At 37.9% G+C, this 24,475-nt stretch overlaps 1 protein-coding gene across 3 annotated transcripts in view; it reads left to right on the forward strand.

Annotated features, from left to right (window-relative positions):
- Window positions 1-372: 372 nt before the first annotated feature.
- SYT14 (synaptotagmin 14) overlaps window positions 373-24,475 on the forward strand; it is a 246,837-nt gene continuing 222,734 nt past the window's right edge. For 2 of the 3 annotated variants that reach the window (XM_070497485.1, XM_070497487.1), the window contains exons 1-2: window positions 373-511; window positions 10,855-10,902. In XM_070497485.1, coding sequence (XP_070353586.1) covers window positions 499-511; window positions 10,855-10,902 — 61 coding nt within the window. In that variant the 5' untranslated portion in view covers window positions 373-498. The remainder of the gene's footprint in view (window positions 512-10,854; window positions 10,903-24,475) is intronic. The other variant, XM_070497486.1, reaches the window with a different exon arrangement.

Consider the following 24,475-nt stretch of genomic DNA (forward strand, 5'->3'; position numbering starts at 1 on the left):
AGACCTGTCCATGGTGCTGACCACATCCTTCCCCACTCCCCTCCATCGACTTCGGGAGCAGCAAGCACCGGTGGAGCCGACGCCTCCGCGTGGTCCTGAGCGCCCAGCAGCCCCAGGCCGAGCGGGTCGGAACCGCCCGCACATGCTCAGTGCGCCTCCGCCCGGTCTCGGGCGCGGGTGCCGGGGCTATCGGCTCTGGGCACCTGTTTTGAATCCCGGCGCGAGGCGCTGTGGGGGCGGCGGGGTGGGGGCGGGGCGGCGTCACGTGCCGGCGGCCTTGGCGGCGGCCCGGGAAGGTTCCATTTCTTCCGCGGCCCGCGCTCGCGGCGCCCGGGGCCCCTCCTCCGCCCCGCCCCGGCCCGCCCAGCCCGCAGCTCCCCTCACGGCCGCGCAGCCCAGCGACTGCGGGGCCGGCCCCGCCCCTCTCGCTGGCGGCCTCCGCGCGTCCTCCGCCCGCCGCCCCCGCCATCAGTTGGTGCGGTCCATGGCGAGCACATCATGGCGATTGAAGGTAAGTGGAGGCCGACCGTGCTTGGGGAGGAGGGGGAACGCCCAGGGAGCCGGGGCTCGGAGGCGCCCGGAGGCCGTGACGCGGCGGGGCAGTCTCCTGAGGGCGGGGAGCCGGCCCAGGAGGCGCGGGGGTCCCGACCGGTCTCGGCAGGCGGGTGGGCGGAGCGGCGTGGCGGGTCCGCCCGACCCTCGCTGTCTCGCTCGCTCGCTCCCTCCGGCCCTCGCGCTTCCGTCGGCCTCGGCCGTGGCCCGGCGCGGGGAGGAGGTGTCCGGCGGACAGGTACAGCGCCGGGGCCGCCGCCTCCTCCCGGCGGCGCGGAGTGGGGCTCCGGAGCGGCCCTGGAGACCCCGCGGGACGGGCTCGGGGAGCGAGGGACCGCGGGGTGTTCCCCCTTCCACTGACCTCGCCCCAGCCAACCCTCCTCCCGCAATACCTGCCTTCCTCCCAAACCGGGACTCCAGTTTTGCTATCCAAGTCCTAACCCTTCTCAGTCTCTATTCTGGAGCTGATGCTGGGCTGCCCTCTCCGTCCCCTCTTCTGGTTGATGTTGTAGGGGACCAGGAAATTTGGGGTGAGGTTAATTTCCTCCTGAAGTGTTTTTTCCCTAACACTCAAAACTGCTTTTTCTCTACGACACAGAGGTAAATACATCTTTACAACAAACGCACACCCTTAGAATCCTACATATGTATCAGTCCATTGTGTTATAGTGCCAACAGTGCTCATGTTTTCAAAAAGTAGCTTAATAAATTAAGTTCCTAGATGAGGTCGTTGGCACTAGAGTGTATTTTTCTCTTGTTCGAAAAGCGTGTAACTGGAATGAAGTGTCTGTGTTTTGCTTTGTTTTTAAGGAGGATATTGTGAAAATTAGTATCACATGTCTAGGATACTTCTGTGAAAGATTGCAGCTTCTTCTAGCCCCTGTCTCACTCTTAGCTTAACTCAGACAATTTAAGTAGTTTGTAAAATTTCCGTGTGTGTTCATCTGTACAGATTTACAGGGTACCTATCGCTACATCGTGAGACTAAATTTTATGTCTTCCTACTAAGTAAAACTTTTCAAAACACTTCATCTTGATGACCAATCACTAGTAGCATACATCTTTGGGGGCTCCTTTTGTCAGATCCTGAGGACTCCAAAATTGCTTTAGCTATGTGTTTACGTTTATCTTGTTTAAGAGATTGATTACCTATTATGGGCAAGACACGTTCTGACAGTTTCAGATATCTACTTTAGCTAAAGTGATGGAGGGTGCTGGGAATAAGATAGACCTGTAATCTTTGATATTCCTGTTATCCAGAGCAGTACTTTCAAACTCTTTTTCTTACTAGACTTTTTACTGGAGGTTAAAAATCAAGAACCCAAATTTCCATTTTGTACTTTATTTCCCCAATCAGTTTGTGGTAGGGTTTCTTATGACATGGTAAAGGTAAAAAGTTTTCTGTAGAAGGTGAGGAAGAACTAGCCAAATAGCATCCAGATATGATCCTATAACTTGTAATTTCTTGAAATATTTGCCCCTTTTTCTTCAGTCTTTTCCTTCTTCGCCCCCGGCAATTAAATGTGATTGATTCCTTTTTCATGTCAACTGATGATATTTTGCTCTGCTTATTACTACATGTATGTTTAAAGAAAATATTCTTTAAATTCTCATATTCTAGAGGTTCTTCTGTGTTTGAGATACTCATAAATATTTTCATACTTAAGCATTTGTTTAAGGCTTCATAATATATGCCTTTTCTAGCTTGGCAAAGAAACTGTAGTTAATATTAGCATTTCAAATGAAGATGTCACGTCAAGTCAGTCTAACTGTGTTGTTTATCACATACTAAAGCAGATTCTTTTTTTTTTTTTCAGATTTTAAAAATTTTTTTCCTTTTTCTCCCCAAAGCCCCCCAGTACATAGTTGTATATTCTTAGTTGTGGGTCCTTCCAGTTGTGGCATGTGGGACGCCGCCTCTCTGGTTCGATGAGTGGTGTCATGTCCGTTCCCAGGATTCGAACCAATGAAACACTGGGCCACCTGCATCCAAGCGCACGAACTTAACCAGTCAGCCACAGGGCTGGCCCCTAAAGCAGATTGTTTATACACACCATCCTCCTGCTGCGTTATGAAGTAAAATGAGCTCTGGGTGAGGACTTTGTACTAGGAACGTCTTAGAATTTTGGGGACCCAAGGGGGCATCTCATCCAACCTTCTTCCCAATGAAGTGGTTCTTAAAACATCCAGTCTCTTCATTCATCTATTAATTCAATAGATCTTTTGAGCATTAGCTATATTCAGTGCCCTATGTTAGACTCCATGGGGCCATAAAGATAACTAAGACCACATTCCTTCCCTGAAGGAGTACATGTTCTAGTGGAGGAGACAGGTAATTTTAATCATGTAATTACAGTGTAGTATGAACACCAGGAGATCGATCATCTTTCTTTTGTATTAAAACATTCAGTGATGATAGTTTATTGAGTTCACATGCCAATCAACATTGAAGAGCGTATGCCAGTGTGGATCTATAATTCTATAGTTCATAAAGTCTTTGCATTTGACCAAAAATCTGTCATTCAGTAAATTCTGTCTGTCTACCTGTACTAGTTCTGCTTTCTGGAGCAATAAATTAAAAGTCCGCCATTAATAAATTAAAAGTACACAGAATTTTTCTAATTTATATTTCCAAATACTAGCTAGATATCTTGGATGTCTCACAGCAATCCCAAATGTTTAGCTTGGGACATTCAGAATGTCCCAAACTAAAGTTGTCATCACAGGTACCAAATCCAGCCTCCATACTCCCCACTCCATGCAAGTTTACCATCTGAGTGGCATTTTTAAATAACCAGACATCTGAATTGGAAACCTGAAATCAACCCTGTCTTATAATTTAGCCCCAGCATCCTGTTGATCGTTAAATCCTGCCAAGTCTTCATCTCAATTTATGACGCGGAATGCTTACACTTTAGTTTATGCCTTTATCTCTCATTAAGAGACATGTATTAGTTTCCTAACTACTCTTGTTATCTCCAGTCTTAAGGTTTCTTCCAGTCCATTTTCCAAACTGTTGCTATTTATCTTTGTAAAATGCAAATCTGCATTATTTAAAACTTCGGGATAAAGCTGGTCTTTAATGATCTGACCTGTGTCCTTCCTTCATCCTGTCCATATTTTTCTGTCTCTGCGATGGGGATGTCAGGAGGCTCCTTGCAAAGTGCTTTGCTGAAGTAGAAGTACTGACCCTTGTTGCTAACTTGCTGTTTAACTACTTTACCTCTCTGGGTAGCATTTTAAAAAATTGTAAAAGAAGGGTAAATTAGAATGTGTGTGACACACACACTTTTTATTCATAATGCACCTTATAGTTTATTACACACTTTCACATATATTTTTTAAATCATCAGTACAATTCTGAGATGCTCTTGAAGGTTTATTGTGACTCTAAGATTTCCAAGGCAGAATTTGGACTTTTAAAAGCCATTTGAAATACTGAAATGAAAAACCCAGTACAGACATGTTATGTTATTAGTCTTGAGGTAGCGCGTCACACTCCTTTCCTGCTTTCAGTCCTGTTGTTAGAGAGAGATCATTACAATGTATATCGGGGATAATGTAATTAGAAAGTCACACTTATCACAGTCTGTGGCTGAGTGAGGCAATTTATTGAACAGTTTATTTTTGGAGGATTTACAGTTCAGCTTAATCAATGATATTCCTAAAAGAGATACTTTGACTTTTAGCAGAAATAAAATTTCTGGTGTTTCACAGAGATTTAAGACACGTTTGTATATTAGGTAGATTTGCTCAGAGACCTCTTCGAGTACTTTTGAGTAATTTATAGTTTATTTAAGGTTTCTTTTCTAACTCACTAAACAAAATGAGAAAGCCATAGGGAACACTAGAGAAACATTTGTATTAAGAAGCATTTCATTTTTTGTTTTAGAATGCAAGCGTATGCCAGTGTGGCAAGCAGAACCACACGTTGGCTTATTTATACAACTTGTTGAGTATTACTGTTTGCATTATTGCTTTCTTTAAAATAATTATAGTATGTCTGCATAGCATATGTGTAGTAGTACAGTAGATTGTCTTCATGGATTTGATTGCCATTTAACTGACTTCATTCTTTCCCCTCCATATCCTAACTAGTTAATACCTAGTGTGAAAATGCCTGTATAGATATAATGTAAGATTGGACAAACTGCTATAACTAAAACATCCCAAGCTTTTGAGTAAAATGATTGCATGCATATTTTGTGTCCATATGTGGTAAAATCTTAGTTGAAACCTACGAAATTGGAACCCTTGATTTATCATTTTTTAGAAGGAGGAATTGGTGCTAACACGACAAGCCGTTATTAGGAATTCATTTAAAAACAAACTTCTAGGATCCATGTGTATATGTGGTACACTTATTTTCACATTTTAAGGGCTGTATTAGAATTGATATTCACAGTAATATTTTGAGTCATCAAGAAATAGAAGATTTTAATGAAATATTAAATTATCTTCAGTATTCTGAACTTATTAATGTAATAATGCATATTAGCTTTAAAAAGTGATTTGGTGCAGTGGTCAAAACAAAAAGGTATTCTCAGTTAACTAGAAAATTAAATTAAGTAGAACACCTTTTTCTGAGCATATACTTATTCAAGGTTTTGTGATATTATCTTAGCTTCTAACAGTCAAAAACATAATTACCTGAAAAACTGAATTAACAAGTGGCTCAAAGTGGGAAAAATGGATTCTATTTGTGAACAATAAATTTACTTTTATAAGATAAAACTTACACCCCTTATAAGAAGTTATTGAATAAATTCATTAGAGCTTAGATGGATCAAAAGAGATACTGTATTTAGTATGCTTTGCAAATTATAAAGTGCTCTAAGATATTGTTATGGCCGGTTATTCTGTGTGATGCTGGAGTGGGGGTGAGTATGTGTCTCAAAATTTGGGTGGTTATTGCGTAGGAATATTATGGATAAAATGAGTTTGTAAAAGCAAATATAGAACAGACTTATTCAGACTGTTTTAACGCTACAGTAATTGCACAGGAACAACAAAAAAGTAAAGGAATCCCAATTTGGGAGGGTGACTCCCAAAGGGTTGGAGGCCTGAAAGTTTTTCTGTTCTAAAGAAAAATTCTAAAAAGAGGACAAGTTAAAAAGAATTAGAAGATTAATGTTTGTTTTGGAATATTTACACAGGAAAGTGTTTGAATTAAATGATAACTGGTCTGGTAGAAGAGAAAAGAAAACGTTAGACGGATTCTTCTCGGTTCCCAGGGTATAAATCCATGTTTTCTTTAAGTTTTGCATTTTGCTTGTGAGGAGTGCAAAGGGAGTAACATGGTTTGGGTGCCCACCTGGGCCAGGCCTCATCTGTCCACTGTCTCAGTCATGGATGGCATTGCATGGCACCACTTTTCCCTTTCTTGACTGTGGCACACGTCTGTTTTGTTAAAGTGTCTTTTCCTTTTACCAGTTGTGGACTTGGTTTCAGAATCCTTCTCAACATTACCTCCACTCCCACCCTAGTAGCCACTTTTACAGAATTGGTATACAAGATAAAGCTATTTTCTGTCCTCGAGTTATTATTATTACTACTTTACAAATGACTTTAGTTATTCTTATTTTTTTCTTACTCCAAAGATTAAGTAACAAGCACAAGGTTTACAATACTAGATAATGCTGACTTTGGAACTGAAGTCTGGCTCAATTCAGGCATGCTCTTTCTACAATACTGTGTTTGCAATTAGGGACTAAAATTGGTCTTATTCCTTGAATGACTTAATTAGGGACAAAACTGTAAGGTATCTAGAGATTAATGACTGTGGTCTAAATGGGTTAAGTTGGTTGGGGAGAGTTGGCTACATTAATAGGAAATATTTAAAGTTTCATGCTTATTATGTGCAGTATAGATCTGCTTAAGAGTTAGCTAAAACAGTTTATCACCGTAAGCTCGACATTAATTTAAAGGCCATGACTACTTTAATGCATGTGTTTTGGAAACAAATCTTTAGATGAGATGGAATTTAAGATATTCTTAAAGTAGCCTTGCAGTAGATGACAGAAGGAATTAATAGAACCGGTAAATTGTAGTGATTTAGGCTAATGCTTAGAATAAAATGGTAGAAAAATAAAGTCAGTTTTTAAAAGAACTCCTAGATCCATTTTAAAGGAACTAAATCTTTGGGTTTAATTCCATTTTTGTATACCTGGGTGTATTTTGATGGGCATACAACATCACTACATACTTTTCTTCTGTAGACATGTGGAAAAGTACATAGTTTATACTAAGTCCCCCACCCTCACTTAAAAATATTCCCAGTTCCTAGACACACTCTGATTGTGTGTGCATTCATAGACAGAGATGTGTGTGCACATATCACAGCACACGTGTGTGCCCACACATACCCATTTCCTCTTACACCCTGTACTTAGACCAATTGTAGAAGCTTATGCATCATGCTCCTACATGGGTTTGCCTGAGGGAAAAGATGGTAACTTTGACTAAGCTTGTCATTTTCTATCTATTTCTCATTTCCATGTTGCGGAGATGATTATTTAAAGAGCAATGCTAGTATTATCTCCAAGAATAGTTTTGAGAAGTTCACTTTTATTTAAATTACCTTAAAGAATTAGAAAAGAGTTTTATAATTTTCATAAAGATGAAATTTTTCTCACCCTGTTAAACCTAGCATTGTAATTATTTTTTCTGACAAGTAACTTAATCTTTAGTGCTTTGATTTGTTTATCTATAACATGGTCCCCAAGTCGTTATTGTTGTTATGCCTTTGAAGTAAATCTGAGGTATGAAAAATTATTTTTATACAAGAGTTCTTTTTGGGGATGATTATTCATTTTAGTCTTCATTTAAGAAGGCTCGTCTCTTTTTCTAAAGAGGTTGACTAATTGCTTGCTTTAAGTAATCGTTCCCTCAAATTGGTTTAGCCACTATGGAAAACAGTATGGAGGTTCCTCGAAAAATGTTAAATAAAACTACCATATGATTCAGCCATCCCACTCCTGGCTACATATAAGGAAATGAAAACAGTGTATTGAAGAGATAGCTGCACTCCTGTGTTCATTGCAGCATTATTCGCAGTAGCCAAGAGAGGGAAACAACCCTATGTGTCTGTCAACGGATGAATGGATAAAGAGGTGGTACAGTATATGTATACAATGGAATATTATTCAACCATGGGAAGGAAGGACATCCTGCCATTTGTAACAACATGGGTGGACTTTGAGGGCATTATGCTAAGTGAGGTAAGCCAGACAGAGCAAGAAAATGCTACATGATTTTACTTATATGTGGACTCTAAAAAAGCTTAACTCTTAAAAACAGAGTAGAATGGTAGTTCCCTGGGCCTGGGGCTGGGAGAATTGGGGGGATGTTATTTAAGGATACAGACTTGCAACCAGTGGATAAATTAGCCCTGGAGATCTCCGCACAGCATGGTGTTGAGAGATAACAAAACTGTATTTTAAATTTCAAAGTTGCTAAGAGACTAGATCTTAATTGTTCCCAACACAAAAAAGAAATAGTTACGTGATATGATAGAGGTATTAGCTAAGGCTAAGGTGGTAATCATATTGCAATATATAAATGTATCAAATCAATGCATTCCACACCTTAAACTTACACAACGTTATGTCAGCTATAACTCAATAAAAATAAATAAATACATAATCATTTCCCTATATATTGGATATGTATATTTGATTGTACGTATATCAAATTACCACAATACAAACTTGATTGTCGATTTATACTTCAATAAAGCTAAAATAAAAAAATCAATAATCATTCCCTTGTGCATTATCCTCTTAAAATCAGTAAACCACATTTTCAATCACCACCACATCTAAGTCAAGGTATGCCTGTATTGACTTGCCTTTTGCTTAATAATTTGACATTTCTCTCGGAAACTTTTCAGATTTATTTTTAGAAATTAAAAAACATAAAATTTGTACAAAGTTCACTGTATCTCTGAGTGAAAAAGTATTTAAGCCTTTTGACTTCCAAACATATACATTAAAATATACATTTAACATATAAAATACATATTTTTTTCCTTATACTCTTCCTGGTCTTAGGAAGGATTGGGGATAAGAGTAATATTGATTTCAGTGTCCAATAATATAGTAAAGTTTATTTAACTTACTGTGTTTCTTATTTTCTACTTTTAAAAATAAGCATTTTTCTCCTGATTTTTACTTTATTGTCTGGCATTTATTTATCTTTAATATTCCTTTTCATTTCATTAATAATAGCGATTGCTCTTGAGTTCCATGTGCACACCAGTGAAATCTCACTTGTTGGTTAGAATTTTCAGAACAAATATCAAGAATGGTAGAGCACAATCTTACTTGCTTTTTCTAGTTACGTGATTTCTGTGCATACTTTGGCAAATTTGACAATTATTACCAATTGAGTCTATAAATTTAAAACTAATTATTTGACCTAGTTTTTTATTTGTGTGGTTCTTTTTTTTTTTTTTTTTTGAAGAAGACTGGCTCTGAGCTAACATCCGTGCCCATCTTCCTCTACTTTATATGTGGGACGCCTACCACAGCATGGCGTGCCAAGTGGTGCCATGTCCACACCCGGGATCTGAACCAGTGAATCCTGGGCCGCTGAAGCAGAACATGCACACTTAACCGCTGCGTCACCGGGCCGGCCCCTGGTTCTTTCATTTGATATAGATAAATTGAATACTTTAAAAAGTGAGAGTTAGCTTTTGTTGTCATTCTGCAGCTTTCAGAAAAGCCTTAGAATATAATAGTTTTTATTGTTAGCGATGGTACTAAGCCTTGTAAAAACTATGCAGTTATATTTAAGATTAGATGTGTAAAACCTAACCAATTTATATTAAATATGGGGGAAAGTCTAGTTTTAATTACAGGCCTTAAAAAGTTTAGACTTGTTACATGAAATAAGTACATAATCCAAACTAAGTTACTAGTATTACCTTCTAGAGAAGGGCCTTAATGAGAAATATTTCTAAGTAGCCTGTGAAGACATTAGTGAGGGCATCAATATACATTGCAGTTATGTTATTGTTATTACGTGATTCTTTTAAATTTCTTGAAAATAGTTCTTCTTATAGTTTGGTAAATATTCTCCTTCCAGTCGTTTGACTAGTGCCTCCTCAGTTTTAAAGAATGTAGTGTGTAGGTATTGTTCGTGCTAGCCCTTCGGCAGGTGATCAGTTGCTCATTGGTAGTATTCCAGTTAAGATCTCACTGTATTTGCACTGTTTGCTGAGTTGTAGTTCTTTTATAGTCATAGCTTTAGGTTAAGTGTTTCTTCCTGCTAAGTCTGTCTTCCTGATAACCAGTGATTAGTCTATCGTGTTGACAGTAAAGGAGCAATGGCATTGTTACAGCCAAGTTAGAGTGCAGATCTAACCTACTTTAGTGATAGAAATACTGTTTTCTAGTTTTTTAGCTTCCTTCCCAGATGACCTACTTTTTTTTTTTAGTGGATACCATGGTTTTTATTTCTCATGTTACTGCTGTAAGATATTTGTTTCTTGTAAGTTAACTGTCCATAATAAACTATAATGAGCTAAGATAATTTAAATTATTTAATATTTTATTATGTAAACTTTAAGCATAACTCACAATATAATTATAAGGTCATGCTTCTATAGAACATTACAGAATCTTATTCAGCTTCCATTCATTTAAAGTAGTAGCGCTATGTTTCAGAGTGAAGGAAATATCTATTTCCATAGTAACTAATAATATTAATTTTATAATCAAAGTAATATTTGATAATAATTATGATAAAATAAGTTTTTGATTAAATGTGCTAGTTTTTACCATCATACTATCTATTGATAAATTTGTTGTCGGTATAGATTTATAAGAGTGGGTGGCTGGACAATGGGGAAGGCTCACGTTTCATTTTATGCAGTATGAGTATATGTGATAAAATATAAATAGTGCCTTTATAAGACTGATCCTTCCCTAATAACTTACCTGTGTATATTAAGCCTCAGGTACAAAAGTGGGTCCTCCCTTGCAGTGTTTCCTCCGAGATCATGTGAAGGGCTGCTTAGGAAATGGTGATAGGATTTCTGCTCTTGAGAAGCTTGCCATTTAAAAGAACATATTTGAATGAAGCTTCTTCTTTCCAAGACTTTATAAGATCTTAATTTAAGGGTTCAGGAACATTCTGAATATCGGCTTATCCTATTCATGTGTGTAGCTAAGTTTAAAGAGAAGAGTTAGGATGCTTTTTTCTGAGGTCATTTCCAGAAGCTAATTTAAAACTATTCTTTGTAAGAGTCAAACTCAGGTTATGTCCTGTTTTTAACTTCCAACAAAATTTTTTTAACAGGTGGAGAAAGAACCTGCGGAGTACATGAACTTATCTGTATTAGAAAAGGTAAGTTAATGCTCTGCATGGATATTTAAGTACAAAATGAGCACTTCACACTGTATGATAAATTTTAGTAAGATGGCAGATAATTTGGAGTTGTAAAGTATAAAATTTAACAAATATTAATATTTGTTATTTGTGTTTATAGACTTAAGCATCCATAAAGTGCATGCTGCTTACTAATGTGGTTGTGGAGAGTTGTTACTTTTTATTTGGTTTTGATGGGCTGATAAAGCCGGGGTTCTAGCATGTTGGGTATTAGACATGATGAAGAGGCAAAGAATGGAGGGTTTGATTTTTGTTCCCTTTGAGAATCTGGAGTCTGAGTGCATGCTGATCTCCCATTGACTCTGTCTTACTACTGTACCCCATCAGAGAGACGTGAGGAGTTGGTAGAAATTCAAATCGGGAACATGGCCAAAGACCACAACATCTTTTAACACCAACAACTGTCTATGCTTCCTTAGAACAAGCCCCGTGACACCTGGGTGGTTCAACAAGGTGGCCCCAGGAAAGGTAATTCAGTTACTAGATAGGAGGCAAGGAGTCAGCTGTTCTCTAGATTTGCAAGGATCAGGAGAACCTTGGGAGTTCCCACACTCATAAGTAATCATGAATCTGTAAAATGGTGTGAAGAAAGGAAAAGATGTCCCTGGGGAGGTCAGGGGAAGAAATCCTCATAAGTTTAGTACTCTTTTCTCTTTTTAAACTTGGGAGACTTCCTTTTTCTTGCATCTTTCTTGGAAACTGACTTCGCCCTCCTGAGTCTGGCCAACTAGCAGCACTCTCCTCCCTAGTATTCCACCCTAAGAAGGTTTGAGGCAGTGTCAGTATTTGTGATACTCAAGTAGGATTGGCATGCTAGGAAAATGTGAGCATATTTTCGGTAAGTCTTCAACAGGTCTGAAAAGCCTCAGCTTCTTTAGAGGTGGAAAAAAATTAAATCCAAAGGTGAATTTGATGTGGTCATACTGGTTTATCTATGTGTCACTGCCTGCGATTGCTGTTCATTTAAAAACATTCTCCTTCTTTTATTAAAGTGTAGTTTATATATATCCTTTTTTCTCTGGCACCTCAAAGGAGAAAATTGAAGTCCGTTCTGTGAAATCTCAAATTTAGGATTGTGATTTCCACTCTATAAGCCTTGTTGATTTGTGCTTTTTATCTAAAATGAGAGTGGAAGGGACAAATTTATACATTGTTTTCTTCTTCTATGTAAACATTTTTAGTAGTCTACTATGACATATTAATCCAGAATTACTAAAAATGTTTTAAATAAATTTGTAGTTATTACCTTGTCCCACTAAAACTTTTTAAAACACAGAATTTATTTGGTTGGACAGCAAAAGACACTGTTTAAGTCAGTTGGAATTGAAAGCTGTTAACACTGTGGTCAGGTGAAGGAAAAAATCAAGGCGAGAATAGAGACAGCTAGAAAGGAGGAAAATCAAATGTGCGCAGGGCCTTCTGTGGCTACAGTGGGAACAGAAGGCCACATGGGACAATAGTCTAGATAGGGATAGACAATGATCCAAACACATCTTTTTATTATGGCTCTTCTTGCTCTTTATTGCTGTCTGCCTTCCCATCCAGGTAGTTCTCAGACCACGCCTTGCCCAGACTTCTCTATATTACTCCAGTTTTTTCACTTCCTTCTGTTTTTCTATAGAATTTTAAATCTGTGATTAAAATTTTTAAAACATTCATCACCCTGTAGCCCTGTCGTGGAAAAGTTTCTGAATGGCCGTTTGTGAATCCCCTCAGCATTCAGTACAGTGTCCTATTCTAGTGGATGTCCCATGTTATTTAAATATTTTCAAAATTAATACTCACAGCTAAAGCTTCTTCACCTTAAGCTGGACTTTCATAGAGTAGAGCATATGAAGGTTATATAAAGTAGAATAATTGTAATTAGTATTGAGGATTCTGGTAAAATCTCTCTGACATTATATTCCACCTTTTTTTTTTTCCCGAAGATTTTATTTTTCCTTTTTCTCCCCAAAGCCCCCCGGTACATAGTTGTATATTCTTTGTTGTGGGTCCTGCTAGTTGTGGTATGTGGGACGCTGCCTCAGCGTGGTTTGATGAGCAGTGCCATGTCTGCGCCCAGGACCCAAACCAACGAAACGCTGGGCCGCCTGCAGCGGAGTGCGTGAACTCAACCACTCTGCCACGGGGCCGGCCCCATGTTCCGCTTTTTTACCTGTTTAGCTGTTCCTTCTCTGCCTCCTTTGCTGGCTTCTCTCATCTGTTAGATCTCTAAATAGTGGAACGTAACAGAGTTTGGTCCTGGGCTTGCTTCATTTTTTCCCATCTTTTCCCTCTGTTTGATTTTATCTAGTTTTGTCGTTTTAAATACCACACGAATTTATGTATCCAGCTCTGAGCTGTCCTTGAGCACCCTGCTCTTTTATCAAGCTACTTACATGATATTTCTGTCTGGATGTCTATTACAATACCAACTTGACCTGTCTAAGTGTAAGTCTTGATTTTCTCACGAGCTATACCTTCCTCAGTCTCCGCTATCTCAGCTAACAAATAGAACAGTTTGCCTAGTTGTTCGGGTCTTAAGAATCATCCTATATTTCTCTCATTCTCTTATCTTTCACGTTGAATTTATTAGCAAGTTCTGTCAGTTCTACCTTCAAAATGTATTTTGAATCCGTCTTCTTTTTTTCCATCTTGCTGTTATCATTGTAGTTTGGGTCCCTGTCTTCTTTTGCTTACCCTAGTGTCATAGTTTTCTAACTTGTTTCCCTACTCCCACTTTTTGCTCTTTACAGTGTATACCAATGATCTTTTTATAGGTAAGTCAGGTCATACCACTTTGCTGGTTGGAATTCTTTCGTGGATTCCCATTATATCTGAAATAAAATCGAAGTGCCTTACCCTGATCTACAAAGCCTTACAGTATAGCATCAACTCAGAGTCCAAAGTGTCATCTAAATATCATCATCTCGGAAGCCTCATCATCTAAATCATTTATGTCAGGTATGGGTGAAACTCGGAGTGTGATTCAGCCTGGTTCAAAATTCCTCTCCATCTGTAGACCCGTGAAACTAGCACACAAGTTACCTGCTCTCAAAATGCAGTGATGGAACAGGTATAGGATAACAGTTACAGACATTTCCACCCCAAAAGTGAGAAAATGAAATGGAAGGAAGAAAAGAGGCACTTGTACCAAGCGATTTTGAATCCAACTAGGAAAATCTGTTAGGTTTCAAGTCCTAAGACTAATATTCTTTGGCTTTTGGCCCTAAAGTCTGAAGCTTCACTCTCTGGGTTTGAGACTCTACCCTTGAAGTCATCCTTTCTTTTTCACCAAAGGTAGTGCGTATTTGAGTAGTTTTATCGGCTGTTTCCTGCCTGTTCAATTTGGAAGTCTGTCAGTCTTCTTTCATTTTGTCCTCTCTCTTCCCTTTCAGTCCAAGCTGACGGTGTTTCTGCTTGTACAATATTCTCAAAAAAGATGTCTGTGCGTCTTCTCAGTACGTCATGGGGATTCATTCCATTAGACAAGATGCATCTCCACAGGTCTTTCCTAGATAATTCCATTTCTGTTTTTGGCTGCTGCTGTGATGGCTGAGGAGATCCATGAGTCACATGTGTAATCTCTTCAGAGAGCCCTCTTTGTCACTTAATATTGTGACCTTTTGTTCATTTTGAGGCATTGGCAAAAGGTTGTCTAGCCGTGCCCTTGGCTTTGTCTCCAGAGCACGCTTTCTTCGGGTTGAATCTGTAATTTGAACATCATTTATAATCTCGATAGGCTAAGAATTTTCCAGATCATCAAGTACTGGTTCCTTTTTGCTTAACAGTTCTTCCTTCAATTTATCTCTTTTTTCTCAAATTTTACTGTACGTTGGGGCTGGCCCCGTGGCCGAGTGGTTGAGTTCACGCGCTCCGCTGCAGGCGGCCCAGTGTTGCGTTGGTTCGAATCCTGGGTGCGGACATGGCACTGCTTATCAAAATCATGCTGAGGCAGCGTCCCACATACCACAACTAGAAGGACCCACAACGAAGAATATGCAACTATGTACTGGGGGCTTTGGGGAGAAAAAAGGAAATAAAATCTTAAAAAAAAAAAAATTTACTGTACGCAGCATGAAGAAACCAGGCCACACCTTCAGCACTTTGCTTGGAAATCTGAGCTAAATATCCAGGTACATTGTTTACAAGTTCTACTTTCCATATAGCCGTAGAACACAATTTAGCCAAGCTTTCTGCCACTGTGTGACCACATCTCCTTTCTTTCAATTTCCAATAGCATTGAGCTCTCACCAGCAGCACCTTTAAGGTGTACATTTCTGCCAGGGTCTGTGTGTGACCATTTAGGTATTCTAGATCTAAGATGTTGTAGGTTTTCTCCTCGCTACCTTCTGAGTCCTCACTAGCAGAGTCATTAACATCCATATTTCTACTAAAAGTTTTTTCAAGGCAATTTAGGCTTTTTTTTTTTTTTTTATCATGTGCCTCAAAATTCTTCAGACTTCTACCCATTACCTAATTCCAAAGCCACTCCCATATTGTTAGGTATTTCTTGTAGCAGCACCCTGCTTCCAGGTACTAAAACTGTATTAGTTTTCTGTAGCTGCTCTAACAGCTTACCACAACTTTGGTGGCTTAAAACAGCACAGATTTATTCTCTTAGAGTTCTGGAAGCCAAGGTAAGTTTCACCGGGCTAAGGTCAAGCTTTTCTTCTGGAGGCTTCAGGGGAGAATCTGTTTCCTTATCTTTTCCATCTAGAGGCTGCCTGCATTCCTTGGCTTGTGGCCCCTTCTTCCATCTTCGAAGCGTATCACTCCCAACTCTGCTTCCATTTCTGTTTTCTGCTGCTCGTTCTGATTGCCTGCCTCCCTCTTCTCAGGACGCTTGTGATTACATTGGGCCAACCTGGATAATCTACTCTAATCTCTCCATCTCAAGATCCTTAACCTAACCAAATATGCGAAGTCCCTTTTGCCATTTAAGGTAAAATTGACAAGTTTTGGGAATTAAGACGTAGACATCTTTGGGAGGCCATTACTCAGTTTACCACACATATAATCTGACCCCTGCCCATTTCACTGTCTTCATCCTATGTATTCTCCCTCTTACGGCTGTGCTTCAGCCACTTTGGTTTTATTTTTCTTCATTAATTGTACCAGCCTTGTTTCTGGCTATAGACTTCATTACAGGCTGTTTTCTCTGTTATGCTCTCCTCACCAGCTCTTTGAGTGACTGACTCCTCTAATCCTTTAGGTCTCATCCCAAGTGTTACTGTCTCTATCACACTTTCCTGACTGACCATATCTAAAGTCACCCCCTCATCCCTTTCTGTTCTTTAACCTCAATGATATCACGCTATGTATTTAATAGCATCTATCTTCATTGGCATTTATCACTTATATAGTTATTTACTTTTTTGGGCACAAGCTGTATGTCTCCCCCATTAAAATAAAAGCTGTAAGAGGGCAGGAGTGTTGACTGACTTGTTCACTGCTATATCCTCAGTGCCTAGAACAGCATAGGATATACAGAAGGTACTTAGTAAATGTTTGTGGGATGAATAAATCAATGACTGAATTTGATTTGGCTGAATTCATCTGAATAATTTTATTTAATGCCTACCAATTAGTTAAAAGGCATTTATTACATACTTTCTCTATGAAAGGACAATTATAGATGTAGTGACTGATAAAGAAACAGGGATTTCTTTTTTCAACAATATCATAAACTAGATAATATAAAATTTAATGCTGTAAAACACGTAAAAATGCTGGAGAAAATGTAGCAAACATACGTTTAAATGCATTTTTGAGCCAAGAAAAAGTTAGGCAACCCTCAGGGTTCAAAAATATAGAGGATCATTAGGGAAATGCAAATCAAAATCACACCGAGATACCATTTTCACCCCTACTAAGATGGCTGAAATCAAAAAGACAATAAAAAGTGTTGCTGAAGATGTGGAGCATTTGGAACCTTATACATTACCAGTGGGTTGTAAAATGGTCAGCCACTTTGGAAAGCAGTTTGGCAGTTCCTCAAAAGTTAAAGATAGAGTTTTAAGATGACCTAGAAATTTTATTCCTAGATAAGTGCCCGAGAGAATTGAAAACATATGTTCCCACAAAAACCTATATAGTAATATTCATAGCATCATTATTCAGACATCAAAAAGTGGAAGCAACCTAAATGTTTATGAACTGATGAGTAGATAAACAAAATGTGGTATATCTATATAATGGAATATTATTTAGCAATGAAAAGGAATGAAGTACTGATTGATGCTGCAACAGGGATGAACCTTGAAAACGTTGTGATAAGTGAAAGAAGCCAGACATAAAATATATATGATTCTATTTATGTGAATCACATACTGTATGATTCTGTATGAAGTGTCCAGAATAGGCAAATCCATAGAGACAGAAAGTAGATTAGTGGTGGCTAGGGGCTGGGGGAAAAAGGTAATGGAGACTGACTGCTGATGGGTACAGAGTTTCTTTTTGGGGTGATGAAAGTGTTTTGAAATTAGACAGTGGTAATGCTTGCACAGCTCTATGAATATACTCAAAACCACTGAATTGTACACTTTAAGGATGTAATTTGTGGTATCTGAATTGCATTTCAATAAAGGATTATTCAAAAATCATAGCAGGAACTGAAAACTAGAGCTGTAGATACATTTACTGACTTCTCACATGGTATGTGGCATAGTTCTAACAGATAAGGTAGATACTGCGTGACTCTTTTATTATCTAACTTAGAAGGAGGCACATGGTATCACTTCTGTCGTACTGTCTTGGCACAAGCAGTTACAGGCCTGCCTAGATTCAAGGACAGGAGACATAGGCCCCACTTCTCCATGGAAGTAGTACCAAGGAATTTGTGGCCATTTTTTTAAAAAGCAGTACTTTAAATGCTTACATTAGAAAAGAAGAGAATGAAAATTTATGAGGTAAGCGTTCAATGCAAGAAGTTAGAGCTATCTCATAAACTGAGAGAAAGTAGAAAGAAGGTAAGACTAAAGATAATAGAAAATTAATGAAATAGAAGCAGAGATACAATAAAGAAGATCAACAGAGCCAAAATGCCAGTACTTTGAAAAGGCTTATGACATGGAAAGATCTCTAGCATTGATAATTAAGAAAATCAGACAGAAGCCACTTGTAAATAATATTCGGCTTGTAAAAGGGGATATAACTGCAGTTACAAGTGAGCTTTCAAAAGTAAAAAACTGACTTTTTGATAGTAAATTTGAAGTCATACATGAAATGGACAATTTCAGGGAAAATATAATTTAAACTGCTAGAAAATTTGAATTAATCATTAATGACTTTTTTCCGGTAACTGCTCTCTAGCCTTCAAAGAAAAAAGGGTTCAGTCTTTAAAGACTGTTCCAGAGACCAAGAGAAGTGGAACATTACCCCAAATTACTTGAGGAGGCTGGAATGTAACCTTAAGACTAAACCAGACTAGTAGAGTGTGAAGAGGGGAGATGCATGCTAATTTTACTTACAAATGTCAATGTGAGAATTAGCAAACCAAATCCAGCTGTGTTTTGTGAAAAAAACATACAAACATATGACAAGTTGGTTCATCTCAGGAGTGTTGCATGGGATTCTGTTGCTGTGGTTTACCATGTTAATCATATGAGCACCTAAATATAAGCAGAAAAAGCATTTGATAAAATTTATCATTAATTTATAGTAAAAGCTCTTAAGCTGCTAATAGAAAGAAACTTCTTTAACCTAATAAAGGGTATCTGTCAAAAGTAGATAAACTAGGGGCCGGCCCCATGGCCGAGTGGTTAAGTTCGCGTGCTCCACTGCAGGTGGCCCAGTGTTTCGTTGGTTCGAATCCTGGGCATGGACATGGTACCGCTCATCAAGCCATGCTGAGGTGGTGCCCCACATGCCACAACTAGAAGGACCCACAACTAGGAATATACAACTATGGACTGGGGGGGCTTTGATGAGAAAAAGGAAAAAAATAAAATCTTTAAAAAAAAAGAGAGATTAAATACTTGACGATGAAACATTGGGAGCATGAATGTTACTGTTGAGCATCATACTGCAGATCATAGTGAGTACAGTAAGCCAGGAGAAAGAAATAGAAAGTGTAAGGTTAAAAGGAAGGGATAATGCTAATGTTATTCATAGGTGATGTTGATTACATACATAGAAAATCCAAGAGACACTATAAATAAATTAATAGAATAAGAGAGTTCAGTAAATTTGATCAATACAAGATGACTATATAAAAATCAGTTACATTCCTAAATAATAGGCAACAAAAAGTTAGAAAATACAATAAAAGAAGATCTCTTCTAGAGGATTGTCAAATCTGTGGTAGACCCAGGAACAAACTGAAAAAAGATATGTATGACTTTTATGAAGAAAATTAAAAATCTTTATATACAGACATAAAAGAAGACATGCAAATGAAGAGATAAATAATTTTTATGGGTAGAAATATGCAGTGTGTTTAAATTGGCAGTACTCTCCAAAGTAATCTATAAATTCAATGCAGTTCTAGTCTAAATCCTGACAGGAATTTTCAGGGAATGGATAAGTAAATTCTTAAATGTGTAATGGTAGAGCAAATAGCCAAGAAGAATTAAGATAGTTTTTAAGTAAAGAAGCATAGTGGGGGCGTGGTGGTGGTGGTATGCATTAATTAAGATATTCGTTTGGTTCCTTTATCAGAGACCAAGTGATTAAACAAGAAAGTGCACTTCTCTCCTATGTAAAAGTCCGGCTGACAGGCAGAATGGAGTTAGGTGATTCTACCTGATCACTTCCTTCTGTCTTGCTCTAATGTCCCCTAGGATGTTATCTTCTTTGGCACACTTGGAGTTACTGTGTCCACATTTCAGTCCCCAGAAAGGGGAAAGGAGAAAGAAGCTCTTTTTAAGGATGTGATCCAGAAGTTGCAAACACATAATTTATACTCATATGTAATCGCTCAGAACGTGGTCACGTGGTTATGCCTAGCTGCAAGGAAAACTGAGAATAGTTCTGCCCGGTTTCCATTCAAGCTAAATCTAAGGGTTGATTCCATAACTAAAAGAAAGAGAGAGAGAGAGAGAGAATGGATATTGGAGGCCATTAGCCATCTCTGCTTCAGGAATTTGCCGTGCTGATCTTTACAGAGCTTGTTGTAAAGTTGCAGTAATTCGGATAGTATAGAATTGGCCCAGATACAAATAGTCTCATGAGACACTATAGAAAGAACAGAAACAGATCCTCACATACATAGAGATTTAATTTACATAAAAGGTGATATCACAATTTAGTGGAGTAAGGGTCGATTACTTATTAAATGATGCTGAGACAAGTGGTTATCCATATGGAAAAAAATAAAAGTAGGCCTGTGCCTCATGCTATAAACTAATATAAATTCTTTTTGGACTAACTTTAAAACTTTCAGGAGAATATTTGGTGTACATACTATATGATTTCAGTATGGGAAACAAATTCTCAAGTCACAAAAAGCTCAACCCCTGAAGGAAATGATTAATAGATTTTACCATTTTAAAAGTTTAATTATAAATTTAAAACTTTTGTACAATAACGGATACTATAAGCAGAGTAAAAAAGACAAGCCACAAAATGGGAGAGGCTGTTTGCACTGTGTATAGTCAGTGAAAGTTAGGGTTCAAAATACATAATGACCCCTGATACATTTTTAAATTTTACCAATATATATGTGCCAGGAACTGTTAGAAGTGCCGGGAATAGAGCACATAGAAATGGCTGCCCTCGTGACACAGCTTCCCTTCTAGAGGAGGGAGAGTGGTAACAAATAAGGCATGTCCTGTCTCAGGAAGTGTTGAGTGATATGGAGAAAGGGAAATAGGGCTTGCAACGTACCTCTTCCGCAGTTTAGGGTGGTAAGGGAACGCCTTATTGAGAATGAAAATTAAGTAATGATTGGAATGAAGGGAGTAAGCCATGACAATTATCTGAGGAAAGAAGATTCCAGACAGAAGGAACAAGTAAAAAGACCCTGAGGTTGGAGTGTGCCTGGCTTGCTTGAAGAACAGAAAGAAGGCCAGCATGGCTGAAGCATGTGACAGAGAAAGGAATAGATAGATAAAGCCAGACAAGTAATAAATAGAGGACTAGATTGTATAGGGTCTTGTAGGTCTTGAAAGTATTTTGACCTTTCCGTAAGTGAAATGGGAAGCCATTGAAGTATATTAATATATCTCAAGTTATATTTTCCTTTTTTTAATCATGAAAAATTTCAGATACACAAAAAAGATGATAGAATAGTGAACCCACATAGACTCCCCACCCAAATTCAACAGTTGTATCACTTTCTGTATTTGCTTCTGCTGTGTAGCCTTTTTAAGAGACCACTGGTAGATTTTAGAATGTCCCACATTCTGGATTTTTTAAGTTGTTTATACATGTATAGAAGAATATCCATATACATCATATGAAAGAAATACAGAATATATATTATATATGTTCTTATTTCTCATCCTTTCTACAAGATGTAAAATACTGTATAGATTTTGTATCTTGCTTTTTTTAAAAACCTGACTATATATCCTAGTTAAATTCAAATCAGCAGTAAGAGATTCCTCTCAGTCTTTTTTCTGGCTGCATTGTACTCCATTATGTGAACATACCGTAATTTATTCAACTAATTTCCTGCCAATGGAAATTACTTTGTTCTTAGATTTTTGCTGTTAAAATAGTGTCACCATTGTAAATTCTTCTCTTTCATTTCTGATTTTATTTGTTTGAGCCTTCTCTCTTTTTTTCTTAGTCTAGCTATGGATTTGTCAATTTTGTTTATCTTTTCAAAGAACCAGTTCTTAGTGTCATTGATTTTTTTCTACTGCCCTTTTAGTCTCAGTTTCATTTATTTCTACTCTGATTTTTATTATTTCCTTCTACTAATTTGGGGCTTCACTTGTTCTTTTTCTAATTCTTTTAGATGTAGTGTTAGACTGTTTATATGAGGTTTTTCTTGTTTCTTTAGGTTGGCCTATATTGCTATATACTTCCCCCTTAGTACCACTTTTGCTGCATCCCATTGATTTCGGTATGTTGTGTTTTCATTTTCATTTGTCTCCAAGTATTATTTCTCATTTGATTTTTTTCATTGATCCAGTAGTTATTCAGTAGCATATTGTTTAGTCTCCACGTATCTGTGGCTTTTCCAGCTTTCTTCTTGTAGTTGATTTCTAGTTTCATACCATTGTAGTCAGAAAAGGTGTTCGATATGATTTCAGTCTTCTTAAATTTATTGTGGTTTGTTTTGTTTCCCAACTTATGGTCTACCTTTGGGAATATTCCATGTGCACTTGAGAAGAATTTGTATTCTGCTACTTTTGGATGGAATGTTCGATATATATCTATTAAGTCCATCTGGTCTAGTGTTTCATTTAAGGCCACTGTTTCTTTGTTGACCTTCTGTCTGGATGGTCTGTCCATTGATATAAGTGGGGTATTAAAGTCCCCTTCTATTATTGTATTGCTGTCCATTTCTCCGTTTAGGTCTGTTAAGAGCTGCTTTATGTACTTTGGTGCTTCTATGTTAGGTGCATATAAATAAATGTTATTTTTTTGATAGATTGTCACCTTTATTATTCTGTTGTGTCCATCTTTGTCTCTTGTTATCCTTTTTGGCTTGAAGTCTGTTTTGTCTGATATAAATATGACTATACCTGCTTTCTGTGGGTTGCCATTTGCTTGGAGTATCATCGTCCATCCCTTCACTCTGAGCCTGTGTTTGTCTTTAGAGCTGAGATGAGTCTCCTGGAGGCAGCATATTGTTGGGTCTTTTTTTTTTCTTGAAGATTTTATTGTTACTTTTTCTCCCCATAGCCCCCTGCTACATAGCTGTATATTCTTTTTTTTTTTTTAAGATTTTTTTTTTTCCTTTTTCTTCCCAAAACCCCTGGTACATAGTTGTATGTCCTTCCAGTTGTGGCATGTGGGATGCTGCCTCAGTGTGGCTCGATGAGCAGTGCCATGTCCGCGCCCAGGATTCGAACCGACGAATCACTGGGCTGCCTGCAGTGGAATGCGCGGACTTAACCACTCAGCCACTGGGCCGGCCTCTCTTTTTTTTTTCAATGTTTCCAGCCACTTGTCTTTTGATGGGTGAGTTCAGTCTGTTTACATTTAGGGTGATTATTGATATATGAGGGCTTAATACTGCCATTTTGTCTTTTGTTTTCTGGTGGTTCTATATTTCCATGGTTTCTGTATCCTTGTATTTCTATCTGCCATTTCAATTTGGTGGTTTTCTGTGATGTGTTTCTCAGTTTCCTCTTTTTTTATGTTTTGTGACTCTGCTCTCAATGTTTGTTTTGTGGTTACCATGAGGTTTGTCTAAAAGATCTCATAGATGAGCTAGTCCATTTTCTGCCGATAGCATCTTTTCTTCATTTGCCTATGCAGGTTCTGTCCTTTTCCTCTTCACCTTCGATATTTTTGTTGTCACAAATTACGCCTTTTTGTATTGTGAGTTTGTTACCAATTTGAAGTGGTTATAGTTATTTTTAATGCTTTCTTTGCCTTTAACCATTATGTTATAATTACATGTTTAATAACTTAGTCTGATACAGAGTTGCAATTTTCTATTCTGTCTATTTGTCACCTTATTTGAAGTTTTGTATACCTTTACCTTTTTGTTTCAGGTGGGAGAGCTCTCTTCAAGATTTCTTGCAAATCAGATCTAGTGGCAATGAACTCTCTTGGCTTTTGTTTGTCTGGAAAAGCCTTTATTTCTCCTTCGTATTTGAAAGATAACTTTGCTGGATAGAGTCTTCTTGGCTGACAGTTTTGATCTTTTAGTAGTTTGAATGTATCATTCCACGATCTCCTGGCCTATAATAGTTTCTGTTGAGAAATCTGCTGATAGCCTAATGGGGGTTCCTTTGTAGGTTGCTGTTTTTTTCTCCCTGGATGCCCTTAAGATTCTTTCCTTTTCATTGACTTTTGACAGTTTTATGGAGAAGGTCTTTTTGCATTGAAATGATTAGGTGTTCTGTTAGCTTCATGTACTTGTGTATCTAGTTCCTTTCCCAGGTTTGGGAAGTTCTCAGATATTATTTCTTTAAATAAGTTATCTGCTCCCTTCTCACTCTGAGATAACCAATTATCCTTATGTTGCTTTTCCTAATTGAATTGGATATTTCTCATAGAATTTCTCCATTTAAAAAAAATCTTAGTTCTCCTCTTCCATGTGGATCATTTCTAGATTTCTATCTTTGAGCTCACTAATTCTTTCTTCCATATGGTCTGTTCTATTTCCAATGTTTCTGCTTTATTCTTTAGAATAAAGTTTTTAGGTAGAGTCTTAAAATTGGGGTTGCTGAGTCAAAGAGTACTTCTTAGATAATTTTATTTGAAATTGTAAAATTTCTGTCCTTAAGCATTGTACCATTTTGCATTCCCACCAGAAATATATGAATTCACAGCTCTGCCAACAGAGTGTGTCTTAAACTTTTGGATTTTTCTTCTTGACTAGTCTGGTAAGTAAAAAATCGTAGTTCAGTGTCATTCAAATTTTCATTTCTCTTATAAATGAGGTTGACTGTCTCTTTTTTTTTTTATTGAGTTATTGATAGGT

The sequence above is a fragment of the Equus asinus genome, chromosome 25 (genome assembly GCF_041296235.1).
Source record: "Equus asinus isolate D_3611 breed Donkey chromosome 25, EquAss-T2T_v2, whole genome shotgun sequence".
Lineage (NCBI taxonomy): Eukaryota > Metazoa > Chordata > Mammalia > Perissodactyla > Equidae > Equus > Equus asinus.